This window comes from Panthera tigris, chromosome D4, assembly GCF_018350195.1.
Source record: "Panthera tigris isolate Pti1 chromosome D4, P.tigris_Pti1_mat1.1, whole genome shotgun sequence".
Classification (NCBI taxonomy): Eukaryota; Metazoa; Chordata; class Mammalia; order Carnivora; family Felidae; genus Panthera; species Panthera tigris.
Genome location: NC_056672.1, coordinates 31571308 through 31596170, shown reverse-complemented (window position 1 = coordinate 31596170; position 24863 = coordinate 31571308). Strand labels below are relative to the sequence as shown.

General features: G+C 36.7%; 1 protein-coding gene across 1 annotated transcript in view; it reads left to right on the top strand.

Moving 5' to 3' along the window:
* Positions 1 to 824: 824 nt before the first annotated feature.
* KIAA2026 (KIAA2026 ortholog) overlaps positions 825 to 24863 on the top strand; it is a 129835-nt gene continuing 105796 nt past the window's right edge. Inside the window, exons 1-2 of the mRNA XM_042964777.1 lie at positions 825 to 1616; positions 21141 to 21341. Of these exons, the coding sequence (XP_042820711.1) occupies positions 1024 to 1616; positions 21141 to 21341 (794 nt within the window). The 5' untranslated portion in view covers positions 825 to 1023. The remainder of the gene's footprint in view (positions 1617 to 21140; positions 21342 to 24863) is intronic.

Sequence of the window (24863 nt, the reverse complement as noted above, 5' to 3'; positions counted from 1 at the left end):
GCCAGAGTTAGAAGCTTAACTGACTGAAGCACCCAAGCGCCCCAGGATTAATTTTAGTTTTTAGGGCTTTTAGGGTCTTGCAAAAGAAAAAAAAAAAAAAAAACTCTTTCGCTTTCTTTAAAAGCCCTTGGGCCTCTTCGGCAGTGTCGAGTACTCCTGCGCAGGCGCCCACTCCGCCCCTTAACAGTAGTCTACATGCTGATGACATAATTGGTCCGCGCAACCTATAGGCCTCGGAGCCGGTCGCGCAACCCAAGTCAGTGCTTTTGCGTAGCTGGGCGAGACGCGAAGGGGGTGGGTGGGGCTGTTCCACTACGCATGCGCACCGTGGATGGGGACGGTGCCCTTTTTTTGCCTCTTTCCAGAGCCTGGGGGGTTGCTTGAGTGCCCTCCCTCTTCTTCTCCGCCCCTCCCCTTCCTTCCCCCCGCCCTCGGCCCAGCGGGACTTATAACTGACAGTTGTCGCCGGGGCCGTTCCGCGCGCCGCCTCCTCCTGCCCGGGTACCCCGCAGGTAGAGAGGGGGCGGGAGCGGGTGTGAGGGGAGAGGAGGAGGAGCCCCAGCCTCCGCAGCCCAGTGCTGCAGCCCCCTTCGGGGCGGCTAGAGAAGAATCCTCACTTCCTCTTCGTCCCCTCCCAACCCCCTTACGGCCGGCCCGGAGAGGGTGGGGCGCCGAGGCCGCGGCAGCCAGGCCTAGCCTGGCCGGTGAGGAGCAGGCGGGCGGGGCGCGAAGGGGTGAGGCAAAGGAGGGCCTGGCGCGCTCCGCCGCCGGGGGGAGGGGAGAGGAGGGCACCTAGGCTCTCCTCTTCTCTCCCCCCTCCCCAGCGCGGCATGTAACCCCGCCCCGCCGGCTACAAGCTCAGGACCCCCGCGGGTAGCGAGCGGAGCAGGCGGTTGAGAGGAAAGCCCAATGCGGCTGGGGCTGCGGGGCAAGGCCGAGCCCTAAGGAAGCGGCCCGCGCTCACGCGTTCCCCGGCGCCTCGATCGGCCTCTCCACACGGCCCGACGTGGTTCTGCCGGGGCCATGAGCGTGCCCGAGACGCCGGGGGAGATGGAGCCTGCCGGGGAGGAGGAGCGGCCGCCACCAGCGACCGAGGAAGAGGAAGACGAGGAGGAGATGGCAGTAGCGGTCCCGGCCTCAAGGCCGGCTCAAGGGAGGGGTACCTCTTCGCAGGAGGAGGAGGACGACGAAGAGGAGGAGGAAGAGGCGATGGTGGTCGGGGGCTGTGGCTGCAAGGAGCAGGACCTGACCTATGAGCTGCAGCAGGGCTACCGCATCCTGGGCGAGTTCCTGCAGGAGAAGCACCGGGGCCTCACTGCCCCCTTCCTGCAGCCCTTGGGGGGCGTTGCCTTCGGGGAGGCTGAGGTGGCTGAGGGGCCGCGCAGCGGGGGCCGGGGCGGTCGCGCCCTCCCGCCGCAGGTCGGGCAGGGCATGTGTCTGCTGCAGATGGAGGAGAAGTTCGCCGGCGGCCAGTACCGCGGCATCACCGAGTTCGTGGCGGACTTCAGGTTGATGCTGGAGACATGCTACCGCCTGCATGGAGTGGACCATTGGATCTCCAAACAGGGCCAGAAGCTAGAGATGATGCTGGAGCAAAAGTTGGCGCTTCTTTCTCGGTAAGTGAGTCCTGTCCCCAGTGGGACTGCTGGAGTGACACAAACATCGTCGCACGTGTCCGAGGATGGGTTGGGCCAGGGGACGGGGGGCGTAGCTGTTACGTGCAGGGTTGGTGCTGCAGAACCCGGGAGGAGGAGCAGGCCTGAGTGGAGGCCCACAAGGGTGTGGTGGGTGTGTGGTGAATGTACGCATTCCCCAAATGGAAAGCTGAAAGGGAGTCGAGTCCTGAGCGCAGAAGAACAGGTAAAGTTTGTAGATAGAAAGTAATATGGTACCCATAGGAAGAATTACGGGGGTAGGGTAGAGGGAAAGAAAGTTTTAGTGAGATGGGAGATGGACCCGCCACTTCTAGACAGTTTTAACATGACGTTAGAAAAAGGTTTTAGGATGAAGTATCGTTTGAAAAATGTGTTTGGCTTGTGTAAAAAGATGGTCGTTTCAAACCGTTTAAAAAATGTATCTTTTTTTCACTACCCATGTCGACCGTCGGGAATTTACGGATTGTGTTTAAATGGTTAATGATTACTCTGGCGTATTCCTGATCTTTTCTCTCAGCTTCATATGAGGAGACCGAATTTTTGTGATAATAGTGGATGCATCAACACAAAATTTTTAAAACGTTTAGACTTTTGTGTTTATTCTACCAGAAATCAGAGTCATTTCAGATGGCACTGTGCTCTTGATATAATCCACACAAATAGCCAGAGTCAATTATTTTTCTTTAGTCAGAGAAAATAATGTAACACAAGAGATACTAAAATAAACATATTTATAAATATATATTTGATGTGAACCAAATTAATTTCTCAAGTGGAAATTCTTCAGGAATAGAAAAATAATTGAATGTTGGAAATGGTAGTTGAAGTGGAATAGTAGTTTGATTCTTTACTAGCTGAGTGAACTTGAACAAGTCACTACCTTTTTGGCTTCAGATAATAATAGTATCTCATGGGGTTGCTGTAAGATTAAATGAGTTAATAAATGTAAAGTCAACAGTGTCAGTTCCATAATTAGTCTGATATAAGTTGTAACCATTACAATATTAGCAATAGTAGTTGAATAAATGAATATTTTCCTCATTTCCTGGGCCTTAAACTAGTGCTTTTATGGAATAGTTTCTGAGAAGTTGTAGGTTTTTGGTCCTTGATTTATTTTATTTTTATTTTATTATTTTATTTTATTTTATTTTATTTTATTTTATTTTATTTTATTTTACTTTGTTTTATTTTATTTTATTTATTTTTGAGAGAAAGGAAGAGAGAGAATCTTGAGCAGGCGCCACACTCAATGCAGTGCCTGACGTGGGCTCGATCCCATTACCCTGGGATCATGACCTGAGCCTAAATTAAGAGTTTAATGCTTAACTGATTGAGCCAACCAGGTACCCCTGGACCTGGATTTATAATGGTAGTTTAAAAATAATGTAATATGTCGTTGGCTTCCCATACGATGTTTTCAAGACTATCAGTGACTTCTTTCACTGAAAACAATAGTTAACCTAGTGCTTGACTCATTAGAGGGCCTCTATTTAAGGAATTTCTTCTTGAATCCTTTCATAAAATACAATCATTTGGTAATGATTATTCACAGATTTGCTTTTAATACTTTATTTAATGTTATACTTGTGTAGTGTGTTTGTTACTATTGTCTCCACAGAGTCACTATAGTTATGACTTACAGAGAAAACCAATCCATTCACACGTCACTTTTTTAAGTGGTAAAATATACTCCAAGTTGATGTCACAGGATTTTAGACTTGGAAGGCACCATAGCGTTCATCTAGTCCAAGCATCCAGATTTACAAATGTGGAAACGGCTTTAGAATGAGATTGCATGAAAGTGCTAAGAAGTAGCGTATTGGTTTGGATGAATTACAGGTGTTTTCAAAAGTTTATGTGTATAATAAATACTTTTTGAGCCCGACAAAAGAACAAGAAGACTGTTGAACATAAAGTTAATTTCTAAATGCTTAGTTAGAATGATTCCTGGTGGCTAATGCTCAGAATGCTGTATTCCCATATGGTCTAATAGCATCCATACTTAGAAATTAAACTTAAGGGGCCCCTGGGTGGCTCAGTCGGTTAAGTGCCCGACTTTTGTTCAGGTCATTATCTCGCAGTTCATGAGTTCCAGCCCCAGGTTGGACTCTGTGCTGATGGCTAGGAGCCTTGAGCCTGCTTCGGATTCTGTGTCTCCCTCTCTCCTTTTGCCCCTACCCCGCTCATACTGTGTGTGTGTGTGTGTGTGTGTGCGCGCGCATGCACGCGTGTCTTAAAAATACACATTAAAGAAAAATTAAACTTAAGACATTCTCGGTTGACTCCATAGCTCAGGGGTTAGAGCACTGGTCTTGTAAACTTAAGATATTCTGTTGTTTATAAACATAATGACATAATGTATTTCTGACATTATTAGTTCAAGAGATAAAATTCTTGCATTTTAGTAGCAAAAACTAAAAATATGATGGTCTCAGATGAAGTTTTGAGTCCTTCAATTTTATTGTATTTGATGTAGGTAAACATTTTGTAATTAATTATTAATAAGTTTGCCAGACCACACTTATAGAATTCATTTCTTTTTCTATAATAGCCTAAAATCTGAGTTATTACTAAATAAATGCTTTGAGTGGGCATAACTTTGAGAAAAGTGTGGGTTATAACTGGTATAAATTAAGATACATAGATGTTCCAGAACAACATTCTGTGAACCGGCCACATGAGTATGATTTTTAGCAGTTGACTCAGATACCTTGTTTGAAAACACATGGTATGTGGTATTTTAGTAATAAAAAAAAATCTCTTAGATATTATTTAAGTTTTCTTTTGTCTTATATATATTTGTAAAACATTGAATTCTTATTTTTAGATTATTGTAAAGAGAACTTTACAGCTGCTCCATATACTGCTGAGCTTTTAGCGAGCAAGAAATGAGGTACAGTAAAGAAAATGACACATTATCATGGTAGAGCAGCCCAATAGTTTTAGTACCCTGGACTATGGACATAGTGTTTAATTTGAATCTCAGTCTAAGTCATTTGTACTGTCAGAGTATTAGGCTAGATTATTTGTACAGTTTAGTATCTGCCAAAGCTAGACATTCAGCTTCCTGAGATCAAAAGATAAGCCCCAAGCCTATAAACATAGTTTAGTAGGGAAACAGAGACTTAAAAAGATAACGATTCTATAATGGACATATAGACAGGTACAAGGGGAATTTAAGAGGGAGACCTAAATCTGAATGGGAATAAGTGTGGGGATGGCAAGTGAGAAGAGGAAATGAGAAGGGGGAAAGAGATTAGGTAAAAGATAACGTAAAGACATTTATACCTGAACAGTTATTGAAGATTGCTGCTGTATATTTTTTGGAGGGCTTCAGGGTGGCATTGTAGAATGCTCAACTATAGTGAATGCAAGGTATGAAATGCAGTGTTTCTGGGAACTACAGGTGCTTCTGTATAGCTACGGTATGGTCTCCAGAGTAGAGTTTGCACCCCAGCAGGTATGCAGGATGATTGACTGGGGTGAAGGAAGAAAATATTACAATTTCAGTATATTTGTTTTTTTTTTTTAATTCTTTTTAAATCTCTATTTTAGTTTACTTTTTGGTGTATATAATAGCATTGCATGTACAAAGTATAAACTTATAAATATACTTTTATATATAAATATATATTAGTGACATATAACAATTTGTTTTATGTATATATTATTTATGATAGAACTAGGATTAAGATTTAGGCAACAAATCTATTCTCAAAGTTTTATATGTATATATATATATATATATATACACATACACATATACATATAGATATATATAGTGGCTAATATACAATGTGTACAGTGTGCTCTTGGTTTTTGGGGTGGATTCCCATTGTTTATTGCTTACATACAACACCCACTGCTCATCCCAACAAGTGCCCTCCTCAATGCCCATCACCCATTTTCCCCTCTCCCCCACACTCCCATCAACCCTCAGTTCTCTGTATTTAAGTCTTTTATGGTTTGCCTCCTCCCTCTCTGTTTGTAACTGTTTTTTTCCCCCTTCCCTTCCTTCATGGTCTTCTGTTAAGTTTTTCAAGATCCACTTATGACTGAAAACATGTGATATCTTTCCTTCTCTGACTGACTTATTTCACTCCGCATAGTACCTTCTAGTTCCATTGACATTGCTGCAAATGGCATGAATTCTTTCTCATTGCCAAGTAGTATTCCATTGTATATATAAATTGCATCTTTATCCATTCATCAGTTGATGGACATTTAGGCTCTTTCCATAATTTGGCTATTGTTGAAAGTGCTGCTATAAACATTGGGGTACAAGTGCCCCTAGGCATCAGCACTCCTGTATCCTTCGAATAAATTCCTAGTAGTGCCATTGCTGGGTCATAGGTAGTTCTATTTTTAATTTTTTGAGGAACCTCTACACTGTTTCCAGAGCGGCTGCACCAGTTTGCATTCCCACCAACAGTGCAAGAGGGTTCCCATTTCTCCACATCCTGTCCAGCATCTACAGTCTCCTGATTTGTTCATTTTAGCCACTCTGACCAGTGTGAGGTGGTATCACCTCACAGTGTGGCTTTGATTTGTATTTCCCTGATGAGGAGTGACGTTGAGCATCTTTTCATGTGTCTGTTGGCCATCTGGATGTCTTCTTTGGAAAAGTGTTCATGTCTTCTGCCCATTTCTTCACTGGATTGTTTTTCTGGTGTTGAGTTTGGTAAGTTCTTTTGTAGATTTTGGATACTAACTCTTCTTCCGATATGGCATTTGCAAATGTCTTTTCCCATTCCATTGGTTGCCTTTTAGTTTTGTTGATTGTTTCCCTTGCAGTGCAGAAGCTTTTTCTCTTCATGAGGTCCCAATAGTCCATTTTTACTTTTAAGTCTCTTGCCTTTGGAGACGTGTCAAGCAAGAAATTGCTGTGACTGAGGTCAAAGAGGTTGTTGCCTGCTTTCTCCTCTAGGGTTTTGATGGTTTCCTGTCTCACATTTAGGTCTTTCATCCATTTTGACTTTATTTTTTGTGAATGGTGTAAGAAAGTGGTCTAGTTTCATTCTTCTGCATGTTGCTGTCCAGTTCTCCCAGCACCATTTGTTAAAGAGACTGTCTTTTTTTCCATTGGATATTCTTTCCTGCTTTGTCAAAGATTAGTTGGCCATACATTTGTGAGTCCAATTCTGGGTTTTCTATTCTATTCCATTGGTCTATGTGTCTGTTTTTGTGCCAATACCATACTGTCTTGATGATTATAGCTTTGTAGTAGAGGCTAAAGTCTGGGATTGTGATGCCTCCTGCTTTGGTTTTCTTCTTCAATATTACTTTGGCTATTTGGGGCCTTTTCATACAATACAGATTCCACACAAAGGTTAGGATTGTTCTAGCTTTGAGAATTATGCTGGTGCAACTTTGATTGGGATCTCATTTAATGTGTAGATTGCTTTGGGTAGTATTGACATTTTAACAATACTTATTCTTCCAATCCATGAGCATGGAATGTTCTTGTGTCTTCAGTTTCGTTCATAAGCTTTCTATAGTTTTCAGCATACAGGTCTTTTACATCTTTGGTTAGGTTTATTCCTAGATATTTTATGGTTCTTGATGCAATTGTAAATTGGGTCAGTTTCTTTGTTTCTCTTTCTTTTACTTCGTTATTGGTGTATAAAAATGCAACCGATTTCTGTACCTTGACTTTGTATCCTGCGACTTTGCATTCATGTATCACTTCTGGGAGTCTTTTGGTGGAGTCTTTCAGGTTTTCCATGTAGAGTATCCTGTCGTCTGCAAAAAGTGAAAGTTTAACTTCTTCTTTGCCAGTTTTGAGGCCTTTTATTTCATTTTGTTGTCTGATTGCAGATGCTAGGACTTCCATCACTGTGTTAAACAACAGTGGTGAGATTGGACATCCCTGTCGTCTTCTTGATCTCAGGGGGAAAGCTCTCAGTTTTTCCCTATTGGGGATGAGATTAGTTGTGGGCTTTTCATAGATGGCTTTTATGATGTTTAGGTATGTTCCTTCTATCCTGACTTTCTTTAGGGTTTTTATTAAGAAAGGATGCTACGTTTTGTCAAATGCTTTTACTGCATCTATCGACAGTATCATGTGGTCTTGTTCTTTCTTTTATTAATGTGATGTATCACACTGACTGATTTGCGAATATTGAACCAGCCCTGCAGCCCAGGAATAAATCCCACTTGATCATGGTGAATAGTTCTTTTTATATGTTGTTGAATTTGATTTGCTAGTATCTTGTGAATTTTTGCATCCATGTTCATCAGGGATATTGGCCTGTAGTTCTCCTTTTTTGTGGAGTCTCTGTCTGGTTTGGGAATCAAGGTAATTCTGGCTTCATAGAATGAGTCCGGAAGTTTTCCTTCTGTTTCTATTTTTTGGAACAGCTTGAGAAGGATAGGTATTAATTCTCCTTTAGATGTCTGGTAGAATTCCTCTGGGAAGCCATCTGGTCTAGGACTTTTATTTATTGGGAGAAATTTGGTAACTGATTGAATTTCTTCACCAGTTATGGGTCTGTTCAAATTTTCTATTTCTTCCCGTTTGAGTTTTGGTACCGTGTGGGTGTCTAGGAATTTGTCCATTTCTTCCTGGGTGTCCAGTTGGTTGGCATATAATTTTTCATAGTATTCTCTGATAATTGCTTGTATTTCTGAGGGATTGGTTGTAATAAATTCATTTTCATTTGTGTTTTTATCTATTTGGGTCCACTCTCCTTTTTGAGGTGTCTGGCTAGGAGTTTATCAGTTTTCTTTATTTTTTCAAAAAACCAGCTCTTAGTTTCATTGATCTGTTCTACTGTTTTTTTTTTTTTTGTTGTTGTTGTTTTGATTCTATATTGTTTATTTCTGCTCTGATCTTTATTATTTCTCTTCTTCTGCTGGGTTTGGTGTTTCTTTGCTGTTCTGCTTCTAGTTCCTTTAGGTGTGCTGTTAGATTTTGTTTTGGGGATTTTTCTGTTTTTTGAGATAGGCCTGGATTGCAGTGTATTTTTCTCTTAGGGCTACCTTTGCTGCATCCTAAAGGGTTTACATTGATGTATTTTCATTCCATTTTTTTCCATATATTTTTAAATTTCTTCTTTAATTGCCTGGTTGACCCATTCATTCTTTAGTCGAATGTCCTTTAACTTCCATGCATTTGGAAGTTTTCCAAACTTTTTCCTGTGGTTGATTTCAAGTTTCATAGCATTGTGATCTGAAAGTATGTATGATCTCAATTCTTTTGTATTTATTGAGGGCTGTTTTGTGATCTATCTTGGAGAATGTTCCATGTGCACTCCAGAAGAATGTATATTCTGTTGCTTTAGGATGAAAAGTTCTAAATATATCTGTCAAGTCCATCTGGTCCAGTGTATTATTCAGAGCCATTGTTTGTTTATTGATTTTCTGTCTAGATGATCTGTCCATTGTTGTAAGTGGAGTATTAAAGTCCCCTGCAGTTACCACATTCTTACCAGTAAGATTGCTTATGTTTGTGATCAGTTGTTTTATATATTTGGGTGCTTCTGAATTCAGTGCATAAACATTTAGTTAGCTCTTTACAACTGTCACAACTTTACTGTCTTCTAGGGAACTTGAATATAAATGCACTGTATGAGAGTTAGTGACCCAGGGAGCCTTCTGTTTTGCCTGTGCTGAGAAGTGATTGCTTCTGTATGATAAGGAATAGCTGTAGTGGTAGTAAGATGTTCAGCAGAGCAGTCCTAACTTAGTAAAAATGCTTATCAAAATTGTTGACGTTGGTAAGGCACTGAGTGCTATTTTCTTGTAAATAAAAACTTAACCTTTGTGTGTACCTTAGAGAAAATCAAGAAATGGAAAATTATTCTAAGCAAAATATTCTTATTAAAAATTAATTATGATAGTCTGCAGTTCTTTTGGAAATTTAATTTTTTTATTTGGTGCCACTTCAGTTACAAATATAGGCCTTGAAAGTTTTGTTTGTTGTTTTTATAAGGACTTTTGCAATTCCTGTTGAACTTGCCATCTTGCATTTTGCTAATGAATGCCTTCTTGTTTAATCCTTTGCTTTCACTTTCCCCTCTCCATCTATTTGGTGAATGAAATAGTTTAGATCACTTCGTACTTATAACTTTTCTCCTTTCCACTCTATTGTGCTATTACTTAAACTGTTTATCTTTTGAGTCTTCCTTTGGCTGTGTTTTTCATTATAACTGTGGATAATCTCTGAAGTTATGCCTTTAGATCTTCTTAAATCTATTCTTGTATGGCAAGAGCATTTATTTTTTATAACTTTATCAGTAAGACTCTCAAATCAATATTTTGAGCTTTCCCTTTTGTTTTAGTTTCATATTTCTGTCCACAGAACTTTTCCAATGGGTTGTACAACTATTGTATCTGAAAATGTTAAAAACTAAGTTTATTTCTAACCCAGATCTCCTTCTAATTTTTCTGTTTTTCTTTTCAGCTTTCTCATTCTTCTCTGTGGTGTCACTATTGTTTCAATCTGAATATATCAAATTCATCTTTGATTCTTACACTTTTCATTCAGTACATACACACTATCATCATGTTCATTGCTGAGTTCCTGTTGCTCAGCAAATATTTTGAATGAATGAATAACGGGAATGAATATAATTAGTATTTCTCTACTCTTTCCTACTGATGTAAAACTGTTCTTTCTGTAAAGTCCAAGTCCTTGTTGAGAAAGTAATCACACAGTATAGAGCAGTTGAGTAAATATGAATGAAAAAATATCATATGGGAAGCTGGGAAGATGGCAGAGCTGGGAAGATGGCAGAGCAGGAGGACCCTAAGTTTGCCTTGTCCCACAGATACAACTAGGTAACATATCATATCAATGTAAATACCCCAGAAAACTACTGGAAGACTGGCAGAACAAATTCTACAGCTAAAGGTAGAGAACAGGCCACATGAAAGAGGGTAGGAAGGGTGGAGATGCAGTGGGAAGCAAAATCCTGGCCATCGCGGGCAGTAGGAAGTCACAAGTGCGGAAAAGGGCAAGAAACAGAGTATCACCCTGGGGAGTCTGCATGGGAAAGCTGAATCCCTATAACATTTAGCTTTGAAAATGAGAGGGGCTGAATTCGTGGGTTCTTATAACTAACGGAACATAAAGTTTGGAATTTTGAAAATCAGTGGGCTTGGTTCTGGGAGAGCTCAGGATGTTAGGAAGCTGAGACCCTCCCTTAAAGAGACACCTTGACAAGTGTAATATTCCCATTATAGGTATTTCAGAATAAGAAGAGAGAGAAAAGGGAGCAGAAAACTTATTTGAAGAAATAATAGCTGTAGACTTCCCTAATCTATTGGGGAAGGGCACAGATATGCAGATCCAGGAGGCACAGAGATCCCCCAACAAAATCAACCCAAGGAGGTCCACACCAAGACAAATAGTAATTAAGGTGGCAAAAATTAGTGACAATTTTTTTTTTTTAAGTGGCAAGAGAAAAGAGATACAAACAAGGGAAACTTCATGAGTTTGCCTGTCAGCAGATTTTTCAGCAGAAACATTGTAAGCCAGAAGAGAAGGGCATGAAATATGTAAGGTGCTGAAAATGAAAGATCTGCAGCCCAGAATACTGTACCCAGTTAAGACTATCATTCAGAATATAAGGAGAGATAAGAGAGTTTCTCAGACAGAAACTAAAGGAGTTCATGACCACTTAATCAGTCCTACTAGAAATCTTTGAGTGGAAAAGAAAGACTATAAATAAGAGAATGAAGAGTAGGAAACACAAAAGCAGTAAAAATAAGTATATGTAAAAATCAGTCAAGAGATTCACAAAATAAGAGGATGTAAAATAACAGTATATACCTAAAATGTAAGGGGAAGAGGAATAAAGAACAGGTTTAAATTTATGAGACCACATATACAGAAGATATTATATGCAAACTGAATGGTAACCACAAATTCAAAAACCAGTAATAGAGATGTAAAGAATAAAAGAAAGAAATTTAAGTCTATCACCAAAGAAACCAGCAAACCATGAGAGAAAGACAAGAAAGGATCAGAGAAAAATTTCAATAACTATTTTGAATGTAAATGGACTACATGCTCTAATCAAAAGGCACAGTGTGACAGAGTAGATAAAAAACAAGACCAATCTATGCTGCCTACAGGAGAGTCATTTCAGAAGAAAAGATGCCTGCAGATTGAAAGTAGGGGATAGAGAAACATTTATCATGCAAATCGTTGTCAAAACAAAGATAGGATAGCAATATTTATATTGGACAAACTAGACTTTAAAACAAAGACTGTAACAAGAGAGAAGGAAACTATATAATAATCCTACAAGAACATATAACAGTTATAAATATGCACCCCACATGGGAGCACCCCAATACATAAAAAAATAACAAATATAACGGAACTCAACAATAATAAAACAACAATAGTAGGGGACTTTAACACCCCACTTACATCAGTGAACAGATCATCTAAACAAAATCAACAAGGAAACTGGCTTTGAATGACACATTGAACCAGATAGATTTAGCATATATACTCAGAGTGCTCCACCCTAAAACAGCAGAATACATATTCTTTTCAAGGGCACATGGAATATTCTCCAGAATAGAGCATATATTAGGCCACAAAACAACTCTCAAGAAATTCAAAAAGATAGAAGTCATATGATGCATGTTTTCTGACAATGCTATGAAACTAGAAATCAACCACAATAAAAAATCTGGGAAGACCACAAACACGTGGAGGTTTAATAATATGCTAGTAAACAATGGGGCAACCAGAAATCAAGAAGAAACAAAAAATTACATGGAGACAAAAATAGAAACAAAATGGTCCAGAATCTTTAGGATGCAGAAAAGCAGTTCTAAGAGAGAAATTTATAGCAATACAGGCCTCCTTAAAAAGCAAGACAAATCTCAAACAACCTAACCTTACAGCTAAATGAGATAGAAAAAAGAACAAACAAATCCAAATCCAGCAGAAGGAAGCAAACAGTGAAGATTAAAGCAAAAACAAATGATACAAAACTAAGAAAGCTAGGAGCTTGTTCTTTGAAAAGATCAATAAAATTCATAATCCCCTAGCCAGACTCATCAAACAAACATAAAACAACAACAACAACAAAAAAACCCCAAAACTCAAAATCACAAATGAGAGAGGAGAAATAACAACCAACACCACAGAAATACAATTACAGGAGAATATTATGAAAAAACTGTATGCCAACAAATTGGACAAACTTAGAAGAAGTGGATAAATTTGTGGAAACATAACTAACCAAATTAGAATCAGGAAGAGATAGAAAGTTTGAATAGACTGAACTGGCAAATAAATTGAATCAGTAACCAAACAACCACCCAAAAACACAAGTCAAAGACCAGATGGCTTCACAGTTGAATTCTACCAAACATCTAAAGAATTAATAGGTATTCTTCTCCAAGTATTTCAAAAAATAAAAAAGGAAGGAAAACTAACAAACTAATTCTGTGAGGCCAGCATTATCCTGATAGCAAAACCAGATAAAGACACCACTACAAGAGAGAACTGCAGGCTATTATCTGTGATGAACATAGATGCAAAAATTCTCAATAAATACTAGCAAACCGAATTAAACAATACGTTCAGAAAGCCATTCACCTACATAAAATAAAAAAAAAAAATCATTTGCCACAATCAAGTGGAATTTATTTCTTGGTTGCAAGGGTGGTTCAGTGTTTCCGAATCACTTAATGTGATACGTCAATAAGAGAAGGGATACAAATCATATCATATCAGTAGATGCACAAAAACATTTGACAAAATACAATATCCATTCACAATAAAAACCCTCAACAAAGTAGGTCCAGAGGGAATATATGTCAACATAGTAAAGGCTTTATATGAAAAACCAACAGTTAACCTCATTCTCAGTGGGGAAAAACTGAGAGCTTTTTGGCTAAGGTCAGGGGGAAGACAAGGATGTCCACTCTCAAACTGCTATTCAACATAGTACTGGAAGTCCTATCCACAGCAATCAGACAACAAAAAGAAAAGGAATCCAAATCGGCAAGGAAGAAGTGAAACTTTCACTATTTGCAGATGAAATGATACTGTATATGGAAAATCCGAAAGACTCCACCAAAAAAGCTAGAACAAACAGTTCTAACATTTATATGAAATCACGAAAGACCCCAAATAGCCAAAGCACTATTGAAAAAGAAGCAAACCTGGAAGCATCACAATTCTAGACTTCAAGTTATTACAAATCTGTAGTAATCAAAACAGTATGATGCTGTCACAAAAATAAACACACAGATCAGTGGAACAGAATAGAAAACCCAGAAATAAACCCAAACTTTACGGTCAATTAATTTTGACAAAATAGGAAAGAATGTCCAATGGGAAAAGGACAGTCTCTTTAACAAATGGTATTGGGAAAACTGGACAGCAACATGCAAAAGAAAGAAGCTGGACCACTTTCTTACACCTATTAAAAAATAAATTCAAAATGGATTAAAGACCTAACTGGGAGACCTGAAACCATCAAAATCCTAGAAGAGAACACAAGTAGTAACTTCTTTGACATCAGCCATAGCAACTTTTTCCTGGATATGTATTGTGAGGCAAGGGAAACAAAAGCAAAAATACACTTTTGGGACTACATAAAAATAAAGAGCATTTGCACAGTGAAGGAAATCAAACTGAAAGGCAAGTCGAACAAAACTGAAAGGCAACTTCTACAGAATGGAAGAAGATATTTGGAAATGACATATCTGATAAAGGGTCAGTATCAAAAATATATAAAGAACTTATGAAACTCAATGCGAAAAAAAAAAAAACCCAATTAAAAAATGGGGAAGACATGAACAGACATTTCTCCAAAGAAGAGTACATATGGCCAATAGACACATAAAAGAATGCTCAACATGACTGATCATCAGAGAAATGCAAATCAAAACTATAATGAGATATCCCATCACACCTGTCAGAATGGCTAAAATCAACAGCACAAGAAACAACAGGTATTGGCAAGGATGTGGAGAAAAAGGAACATTTGTGCATTGTTGGTGGGAATTCACGCTGGTGGAGCCACTGTGGAAAACAGTATGGAGGTTCCTCAAAAGTTAAAAATAGAACTAAGATTCAGCATTTTCACTATGGGGTGTTTATGCAAAGAATACAAGAACACTAATTCAAAGGGATACATGCACCCTGATGTTTATAGTAGCATTATCTACGGTAGCAAATTTTTATCGTAGAAACCCAAGTGTCCATCAGCTGATGAATGGATAAAGAATAATGGTATGTATCTACAATGGAATATTATTCAGTCATAAAAACAAAGGAAATCTTGTTATTTGCAGTGACATGGATGCAAGCTAGAGAATATAATGGTAGGCAAAATAAGTCAGAAAAAGACAAATACTATATGATTTCACTTGTGGAATTTAAGAAAAAAAACAAGCAAAAGGAAAAAAAGACAAACCAGGAAACAGACTCTTAACTATAGAGAACAAATTGATGGTTATCAGGGAGGAGGTGAGTGGAAGAATGGGTGAAATAGAGGATGGGGCTTAAGGAGTATACTTGTGATGAGCACTAGGTGATGTATGGAATTGTTGAATCAGTACTGTATACCTAAAACTAATATAACCATATGTTAACTATACTGGAATTCAAATAAAAAAAATTCATAAAAATATTTTAGGTTTAAAATAAATCATTTAATTATTTATTTTTGAGAGAGTGTGAATGGGGGAGGGGCAGAGAGAGAGGGAGACAGAAAATCCCGAGCAGGCTTCATGCTGTCAGTGCAAGAAAGATGGAATGCCTGAGACGGATAATTGGTTAAGAGAGATGAGATCAGCAGTTTGTCAGGTATGATGGGTCCCAACTACCTGATATGTGGATAGCTAAAAGGCTGAATTATATTAGTGCAAATGAAGGAATCAAATAAGAGATTGGAGATCTGGATGATGATGGGTTAAAAATGCAAGGGGAATAAGAGTAATAACTGGGAGAATAGGTAAGGAAGATCAAGTAAGAAATAAATTTCATAGTCTAATAAATACCTTTTTTTGTAGGCATGAAGACTTTTTTTCTTAAAACTTTTCTGGATATTCAGTACAGCTGAATATGAGAGTACTTGTTTCCAAACTTTTATGATCTGGCTTCCCAAGCAGAAAATATTTTGAATAGGTACCCCCAGTGTATCTATATTTATTTATCAATCATTTAATCATATTCTGTACTATTATATTTTGTATATTGTAAAGTGTTACAATCTAAATACTTAAACATGAGAGATAAGCATATTTTAAAATAAGCGTTAACATTAATGTTACAAAACGTTAGTTTTGGTGAGGACATTGTGATATTTCATTAGTTTTGAAAATCTTGGTTAATACTTGACTGTAGAACTATTTGAAAGTTTTGTTTTATATTAAATTTATTTTAATACTTAGCTTTAATGACTTTTGTAGTTCAGAGCTCATAAAGATGCATACATCCAGATGGAATGGCATTGTAAGCTGGGCTGACTATATTAGACAGGCAAAAGTTTTTGTTGAAATAAACCAATGAGAGTTTTGTCTTCCCTAATTTCAAATAGTTGTTCTTGAAGTCTAATAATACTACGGTTCTACTTTGATGGATAATTTTCATTTGCCCATCCAAATCTATTCTCCACTTTTGTGCACTGTGCTGTGTCCCAGGAGGCTGATTTCTAAGGACTGCATCAACTGGTCTGCCTTGTGTTCTGGCTTTTGATTGGGTTCATTCAATGGGAGGCACTGACAGGAGGACTGGAGAGAGGTCAGGATAGCCTAATGGCTTTCTCTTTGCTGGGCTATATGTCATCAGTAACTGTGCTCCATCATTCTGTGGCCCTCTTCTGTAATTATAGCTTCCTTTGTTCTATCTATATCTTCCTTTGTTCTATTTTGACTGAAACTCTTTATTTAGAATATTTTTAAACAGATTAGATAATTTTGTTTCCAAGTTTTAGTTGTACAGATAGAGTTTTTATAGGTGACACATTTCTTTGTTTTGATGGCAACAACGAAAATCACATAATATGGGAAACTTTTTCAAACATCTGTTTTTTTGGGGTGGGCAGTGTTAGTGCATGTATTAACCATAAGTAAAGCTTAAATAGCAATTTACTTCTTTATTAATACTTGAATAATTTGAAACAGAATTAAGCCTCTGAATTCTGAAATTTGGAATGTGTTAACAACACAGAAAAGACCTTTGATGCTTTATGTGAAAAAAACAAAAACAAAGGGTAACTAAAACTCAATGAGTCCACTGTAATTATTGCTTAGCTTTTGCTTATAGCTAGCAATCTGTTATTTTCAAACTATTGCCAGAGTGATTTCATAAACTAATTTTCCTAATAGTACAAAAGCTTGAATTTTGGAAAGGGAGAGTTATTTTAGTGTATGATTTGATTGTTGATTGGTTGTCTGACAATTCTTATTTGGAGGTGAGATTTATTTTTGTCTTATTGTATTTTATTCTCTGATAAATGAAACCCAAGTAGTTAGTAACAATTGTTTGATAGGTATTTCACTCTGGAGAAAATAGATGGCTGCAACTTTTCAACTTGAATTATGTCTGTAAATTTAAAATGAAAAATAGCTTGGCTTGTATCCTTCCATATGTCTTGTGTGTGTGTGTGTGTGTGTGTGTGTGTGTGGCTCTGAAGTTACATCCATTAAAAAAACAAAATCCTTATTCTCCTGGAGCTTTTATTCTGGTGAGTTGAAAAATTACCAAATAAATAGGTAATTATACAATATAATGTCGTGGTAAACAGGAAGGAAAAGAAATGGGTAAGGGAACAGAGTAACAAGGGATCCTTTACCAGTTATGATGGTCAGGGAAGTCCTCTCAGGAAGTCCTCTCAACTGCTGTTGAACAGATGTTAGGATAAAGTGATAATGCCTAGCCATACAGATACCTGGGGGAAGAGTGCCTGAAGTGAGGATGAGCTTGATCAAAGGCAAAGCTGATATTGGTGTGACTAAGAATAACAGAGACATTTGTGGCCAGAACACAAAGAGCAATGAGCAAAATGGTATAAAATGAGGTCTGGAGTGGTTGATGAGGGTCATACCACACTGGTCTTATAGGCCATCAGAATTTTGGTTTTTATTTTAAGTGTAACTGAAAGGCTTTGGAGGAGACAGAGCAGGGGGATGACATGATCTGATTACCTTTCAAAAGGATGACCTGGGTTGCTGCATGAAGAATAGACTGTAAAGAGATCAGAGTAGAAGCCAGGGTGCCTGTCACAAAGAGATTGCAGTAGTCAGATGAGACTTTGAACTTGTATACAAACACACATGCTACTTGGTGCCATATATATGTTTACATATACTTATTTATATATGATTGCTTTTGGCTTAAAAGATATATTCAGAATTTTTTTCACATTCAGCAATGTAATGTAGACATCTTTTATAGGGAGTACATACAGACTTCCTTACTCCTTTTGATGGATGGATGTTATTCCATGTTATGGTACACATTATTTAATCCATGTTGTATAAAAGGACATTTATGTTTACAGGTTATTCTTTTTACTTTTTTATTTAAATTTACCTATTTATTTTGAGAGAGACAGAGACAGCATGAGCAGGGGAGGGGCAAAGAGAGAGGGAGAGAGATAATCCCAAGCAGGCTCTATGCTGCCAGCTGCAGAGACTGACACAGGGCTTGAACTCACAAACCGTGAGATCATGATCTGAGCTGAAACCAAGAGTTAGTTGCTTAACTTACTGAACCACCCAGGGGCCTTGGGGATTATTCTTTTTAAAAGTACTCTGCAAACGTGTGTGTGTGTGTGTGTGTGTGTGTGTGTGTGTGTGTATTATTGCTCACAGTTGTGGAGATACGCCTGTAGGGTAAATTTCTAGGAGCATGAAGGGTCAAAGGATATGTGCATGTTAAATTTTAATGATTCTTACCAAATTGACTTATAAAAATGGTGTGCCCATTTTACACATCCAATATTGTATAGAATTATTCTTTTCTTAGATTCTCCCCAACACTGAGGAATATGTCTTTTTAATCTTTACATGTTGATATGAAAGCTACATTATAGTTTTCCTTTTTGTATTTTAATTATGAATGATAAATATCAAAGCATATCCATTTTTATTTCTGATGAGTAGTAAGGGATATTAATTTCTCTTTGAATATTTCTCTAAAGGATATTAATTTCTGAAAAAATACTGTTTAAAAAGTAGTTTATATAACTTCATCTTCTGCTTGTAGGACTTCTCTACTTGAAGTTAAAGGGTAAAATTTGGTTGCTGACTTGTTTACGTAACAATTTAGCTGTGTGTCTTACTATTTCCCTCAACTCTCCTTACTCCCAGTGCTCTGCATATACTGTGACCTCTGAGAACTCATGTTTCAGTGCATTAATGTTCTCTTCCATTAGTATTGATGAGGAAGTAATTAAAATTACTTTTATCACCAGTTTATTAACTTTTGGTCCACATTCCTTATTCCCAGCCCAATTAGCCATCATACAGATCTATGCTATTGTGCATAAAATAATCACAGCCTGAAACAATGTGGCTACATTAGCCCAAATTCTTCAGGATTAGTTGAAAACTAATTTAAAAGTTCATGACCTACTTAAAGCTAAATCAGTTACATTATTATCCCCTATAACAAAAAAAAATACATAACAGTGCCATAGTTCAATAGAACCTTGTAGTTGTACCATTCATGGGATCTAGATGCCCTGAGACTAAGATTGTTATAAAAGTTCTTCTAATTTAAAGTAATAAACCACTGTGAACAAAGTCCAAGATGGACAGGCATTTGATTGTATTTCATGCCATTAAGGTTTGTTTTGTTGAACCTTACCCTATTTTAAGAAAAGCTTGTAGGAAAGCAGGAAAATTTGATTACAGGGTCAACTTTTAATTTACATAGATTCTTATTGAGCATATTGAATGCTTACCTGGGGTATTGACTTGATTTTGCCATTGTAGAAACAACACCATGTACAAAACCTTCAGAGGCTCTGGAATATTTTGCAAGGTAGAAGAGTAGGTATTTTCTCTGATGCTTTTTGTAATTCTCCCTTTTACAGATAAAAGTTCAGAAGTCAGGTTTTAATTTAAACTTTAAAATTTGATAAGATTAATGTTTTTTTTCCCCAGTGTAAACTTTTTTTAAGTTTATTTACTTATTTTGAGAGAGAGAGAATGAGTATGCGTGTGCTCACCAGCAGGAAAAGAGGAGAGAGAGAGAGAGACAGAGACAGAGACAGAGACAGAGACAGAGAGACTCCAGGCATACTGCACACTCAGCGCAGAGCCTGTTGTGGGGCTTGATATCACAATTGTGAGATCATGGCCTGAGCCAAAATCATGAGTTGAATGCTTAAACGACTGAGCTACCCAGGCATCCCTTCCATTATACATTATTTTAATCAGTTATTTCAAATTCATTAAGGGGATATATGGATAATTAAACTCCTGAGAAACATTTTCAGCAGTATTTTCAAGTCCTAGTCTAATATTAATAGAACATTATAGAGTAGAGAGACATTTGTGGTGACATTGAAGAGGTAATCTCAATTCCAAGATTCTTATTATAGGTTAGTCAGTTTTCTGAATTTGCACTTATATATTGTAATACTTCATTTGTTTAGAATTTCTTCAAAGTGTTTATGTACCATGAATTTATTCCCCCAAAATGTTTTTGTAGTATTGTTTATTCTCCTATACCAATGATAAGTAGTATGAAATACATGAAGAAATGTAAAGATGAGCTGCATTTAATTTTGCAAACAATAAACTTTTTTTCCATTAAAGAGATAGTGTTTTAATGCTTAATTTTAGTGCTAAAGATTTATATATTTCTTTTTTTAAATTTTTTTACTGTTTATTTATTTTTGAGAGAGGGAGAGAGACAGAGCATAAGTGGGGGAGGGGCAGAGAGAGAGGGAGACACAGAATCTGAAGCAGGCTCCAGGCTCTGAGCTGCCAGCACAGAGCCCAACGTGGGGCTCGAGTCTGCTGACCACGAGATCATGACCTGAGCTGAAGTCGGACGCCTAACCAACTGAGCCACCCAGGTGACCCAAGATTTATATATTTCTTAAATGTAGGGAAGGGACTATCACTCAGACTGATTTTATGATATGGGTAAGGAAAACTAGAAATTAACGTAGGGTGAGTAAAAATCTGGAGCATAGGGACACCTGGGTGGCTCAGTCAGTTAAGCATCTGACTTTGGCTGAGGTCATGATCTTGTGGCTCTTGAGTTCCAGCCCCATATTGGGCTTTCTGCTGTCAGAGAACCCACTTCAGATCCTCTGTCTCCCTCTATCTGTCCTCCCCCCATGTGCTTGCTCTCTCTCTCTCTCTTTCTCTCAAAAATAAACATCAAAAAAAAAAAAAAAATCTGGAGCTTAGTTAGTTAAGTAAGGTTTAACGATATACTTTTTATATAATTAACAAAAGGGATTATTCTTAAGATGCTGGCTAAGTGGGTTTGTTGCTTACCCAGAAGGTTTAACCTTATGAATTGACTTATTCTTCTCCAAGGCACCTGAGAGAAAAGACAACGATAGCAGTCACATCTAGAGGCTATTATGGACTGGAGGATGAGAAGGGAACTGCATGTACCTCAACAAGGCGGCGGTCAACACCACGAAATTTGGCAGGCTTGACAAGTGGAGTTTTTGAGTCAATAATGGTTCAAGTTTTGAGACAGGAAGAACAGCTGAGAGCAAAAGAAGAAAAAAGGTAAATGTTAAAAAAAAAAGTTTCATGTTTAAATTTCTAGGAACTACTTTTCAAAGAGTAGCTTATATAACTTTTGTGTGCCCGTGTCAATTTGGGCCCATTTTAGTAGTGATGCAAAATACATGGTCACCAAGTGTATGAATTCATAATGAAATAATCACAGTGAAATTTGTTTAAAAATATAATTTTAAATTTTAATCCAAATTACTTTGAAACTATAAAAAATAATTTTGACAAAAGATTTCAGAATGCCTTCTAGATTTCTAGAATTATAAATGGAAATAGAAGTATTATCAAATTTTAAATTAAGAGAGTTTTATATAGATTTGTATAGCCTTAGAATAGTTCCACATACATTTAAAATTAAAAGAAATTACAAAGATTATGTAGTTCAAAATGACTCATAGGTTCACCTCTGCTAGTTTCTCCATTGGTATTAATTTTCTGGATACTCAGCTTACTCTGGGCTCATCAAGAAAGAATGTTGTGCTTAATTAGTGTTACCTTCTAGGATCTGGGAGCATGGACTAATGGCATTTATATAACATTTTATTTATAACAAAGAGACAAGGGCCCAGAGAGGTGAGTGATTACTCGGAAAAGACTGGTGATTTTTATACTAAATCAAATCTCAGACTCAAACTATGGTAGGAATGATTGCTGATATAATAGGGAACTGCTAATGCTTACTCAAAAGCAATTTATAATGTGTTGTTGCTACTTTCATAGTAATAAATTTAGCTTGCTTTGATAACTGTATGATTAAAACTCAACTTTGAGACTTTCTTCTACCATACTTTTTATTCTAGTGATTAATTCAGAACCCACTGTGAAATGCTTTTTTTTCCTTCTACAAAACCTCATAGAACTACTCTTGCTATAAGAAAGAGGATTTTATGGAAAGGGATAAAGATTAATCCCACAATAGAGTATAATAGATTGGAATGGAGAGAAAATGAAGAGGAAGGCTTGTAGGAAGAAAGCTGTAGTAGTCTAGATCTCCACTACTGATGACCAGAAATAGGGAGAGAGAGGTCAGATTGTTATGGGAACAAGTAACAAGACTTACTTAATACCTTCCTTGATACTAAGGGGGAACAAAGATAAAAAAAAAGACAAAGATAAGTCAGGACACAGTTATAATCATGGTGATTGAGCAGTTACGAAGGAGAAAAAAGAATGGTAATCATTTATTGAATATGATTATTTTCCAGGTTTAGCTCTAGGCATCTTACATGTATTTAACATTTGTCCTGAAGCACAGAGAGATTAATTAACTTGCTCAAGGTTAGGCAGTTTTTGAGTGGTAGTCAGTATTTGAACCCAGGCAGTTTGGCCCTGAAGGTTGTGCTCCTAAACAGTATGCTGATTTATGACTTGTAAAATGATGGAATGAACAAAGAAAACAGAAGAGTCTAAGTCCATTGTATGGGGAAAGATCAGTAAATTCTTTTTAGTTAGTTGATTGAAGTGATAAGGGAAACATTTAATCATTCAAGTAGGAATGACTAGTAAAAAACTAGAAATATAACTGAATCTTTTTGCTTCCTCCGATTTTACATGTGTTTATGTATTAAATGTCTTAGTGTTTATGTATTATGTTTATGTATTAAATGTCTTATTTTTTATATTTTATATTTTTTATATTTTATATTTTAATACATTAATTAAATGTATTAAATTATGTATTAAATGTCTTAGTGACTATGATAGTTTCATGGAGTAATATGAATTAAAGTTTTTCTTTGGGTGTAGTGTTAACTTTTGATTTTTAAGTTGTAAATATTTTAAAGATGAAGCGAAGAATAAATAAAATTATAATAAAGGCCTATGTACCCACTACTTAGCAGTTTTTAAAGAAATTAATGTAGATAAAATTGATTCCCTCCCTGTATTTTCTCTTTGTCCCCAGAAGAAACTGCTCTTGTCATTCCCATGCCTTTTATTATTGAATTTTAATAATCCTTTTATATATTATGGATACAAGTACTTTGTCAGATATATATGTATTGCAAATATTTTCTGTCTATGGCCTTTCATTTTCAGTGTTTAATTTTAAGAAAAAGAAAATTTTAACTTTGGGTTTGTTCTTTTTTTTTTGTTTTGTTTTGTGCTTTTTAGGACTTAAGAAATCTTAGCTTACCCAAGATTATGAATTTTCTCCCTTTTTTCCCAGAAATTTCTAAATTTTTATTTTATGGTCAGGTTTGTGATTCATTTGAACTTAATTTTTTTTTGAACTTAATTTTTATATGTGGTTTGAAGTAAGGATAAAAGTTTATTATTTTTCCCATATGGATAGTCTATTGTCCCAGTATCATTTGTTGAAAAAACTGTTCTTAGATTTTAAATTAGATTTGCATTTTAATTGAAAATCAGATGAACATATATTTGTGAGTCTTTGTGGACTTTATATTATTTCATTTATCTATAGGTCTGTTCTTAGGCTAATAATATATTGACTTGATTGGTATAGCTTTTATAGTAAGCCTTGAAATTTGGTAATATGAGTCTTTGTTTTTTGTTTTCAAAATTGTTAGGTTATTCTAGGATCTTTGCATTTATTTCTGTGTGATTCATATCATATTGTAAGCTCCTACAAAAAAACAGCCTGAGGAAATTTTGATTGAGATTGCATGGAATTTATCAGTCAGTTTCCAGATAATTGTAAATTTCTTTCAGTGCTATTTTGTAATTTTAAGTTGTTTACATTTTCCGTATATTTGGTTAACTTTATCCATACATATTTTCATGTTTTTAATGAGATTGTAAATCTTTTTTAAATTCAATGTATTATTTTTTATATAGAAACACAATTTTGTATAGATATTTTGTATAGAGTTTTGTAGAGATACACGATTGATTTTAGTATAGGGCCTTTTGTCTGTACTCTAAGTTCTGAAAGATTTTGATGCTTAGGGTTTTTTGATGAGTTGGTGTCCTTATTACTATGAGTGTCTCTTTTTATCCCTGATAATATTTCTGACACTGTTTAACATTGCATGTATCTCCACTGTTGGCTTTTGAGCCATCATTGTTTGATTTTTTTTTTTTTTTTTTTTTTTTTTTTAGTGGCTTCTCTAGGCTATTTATCCCATTTAACTTCAAATGTTATACTACTTTACAGTATACTACTATTTACCTCTTCTCATACTTTGTGCTGTTGTTGTCATTTACTTCTACAATGTATTGTAAACCCCAGTGCTCCATTATTGTATGTTCTTCAAACAGTAACTTGTTGAAGAACTTTAAGAATGAGGGGGAAAATGCATTTTAAATTTATCCACACATATACTCTTCCCAACAATCTGCCTTCCTTTGTATTGATCCATGATGCCATCTGGTGTCATTTTTCTACTGCCTAAACAACTTTCTTTATCATTATTCATACTGTAGGTCTGCCAATGAACTTTCATTTTTTGGTGTGAAAACAGTTTTTAGTTTTCCTTTCATTTTGAAGGAGAAAGATCTACGTTGACTTCATTTTTTTTTTCTCCCCTATCAGTACTTAAAGTCTGATAT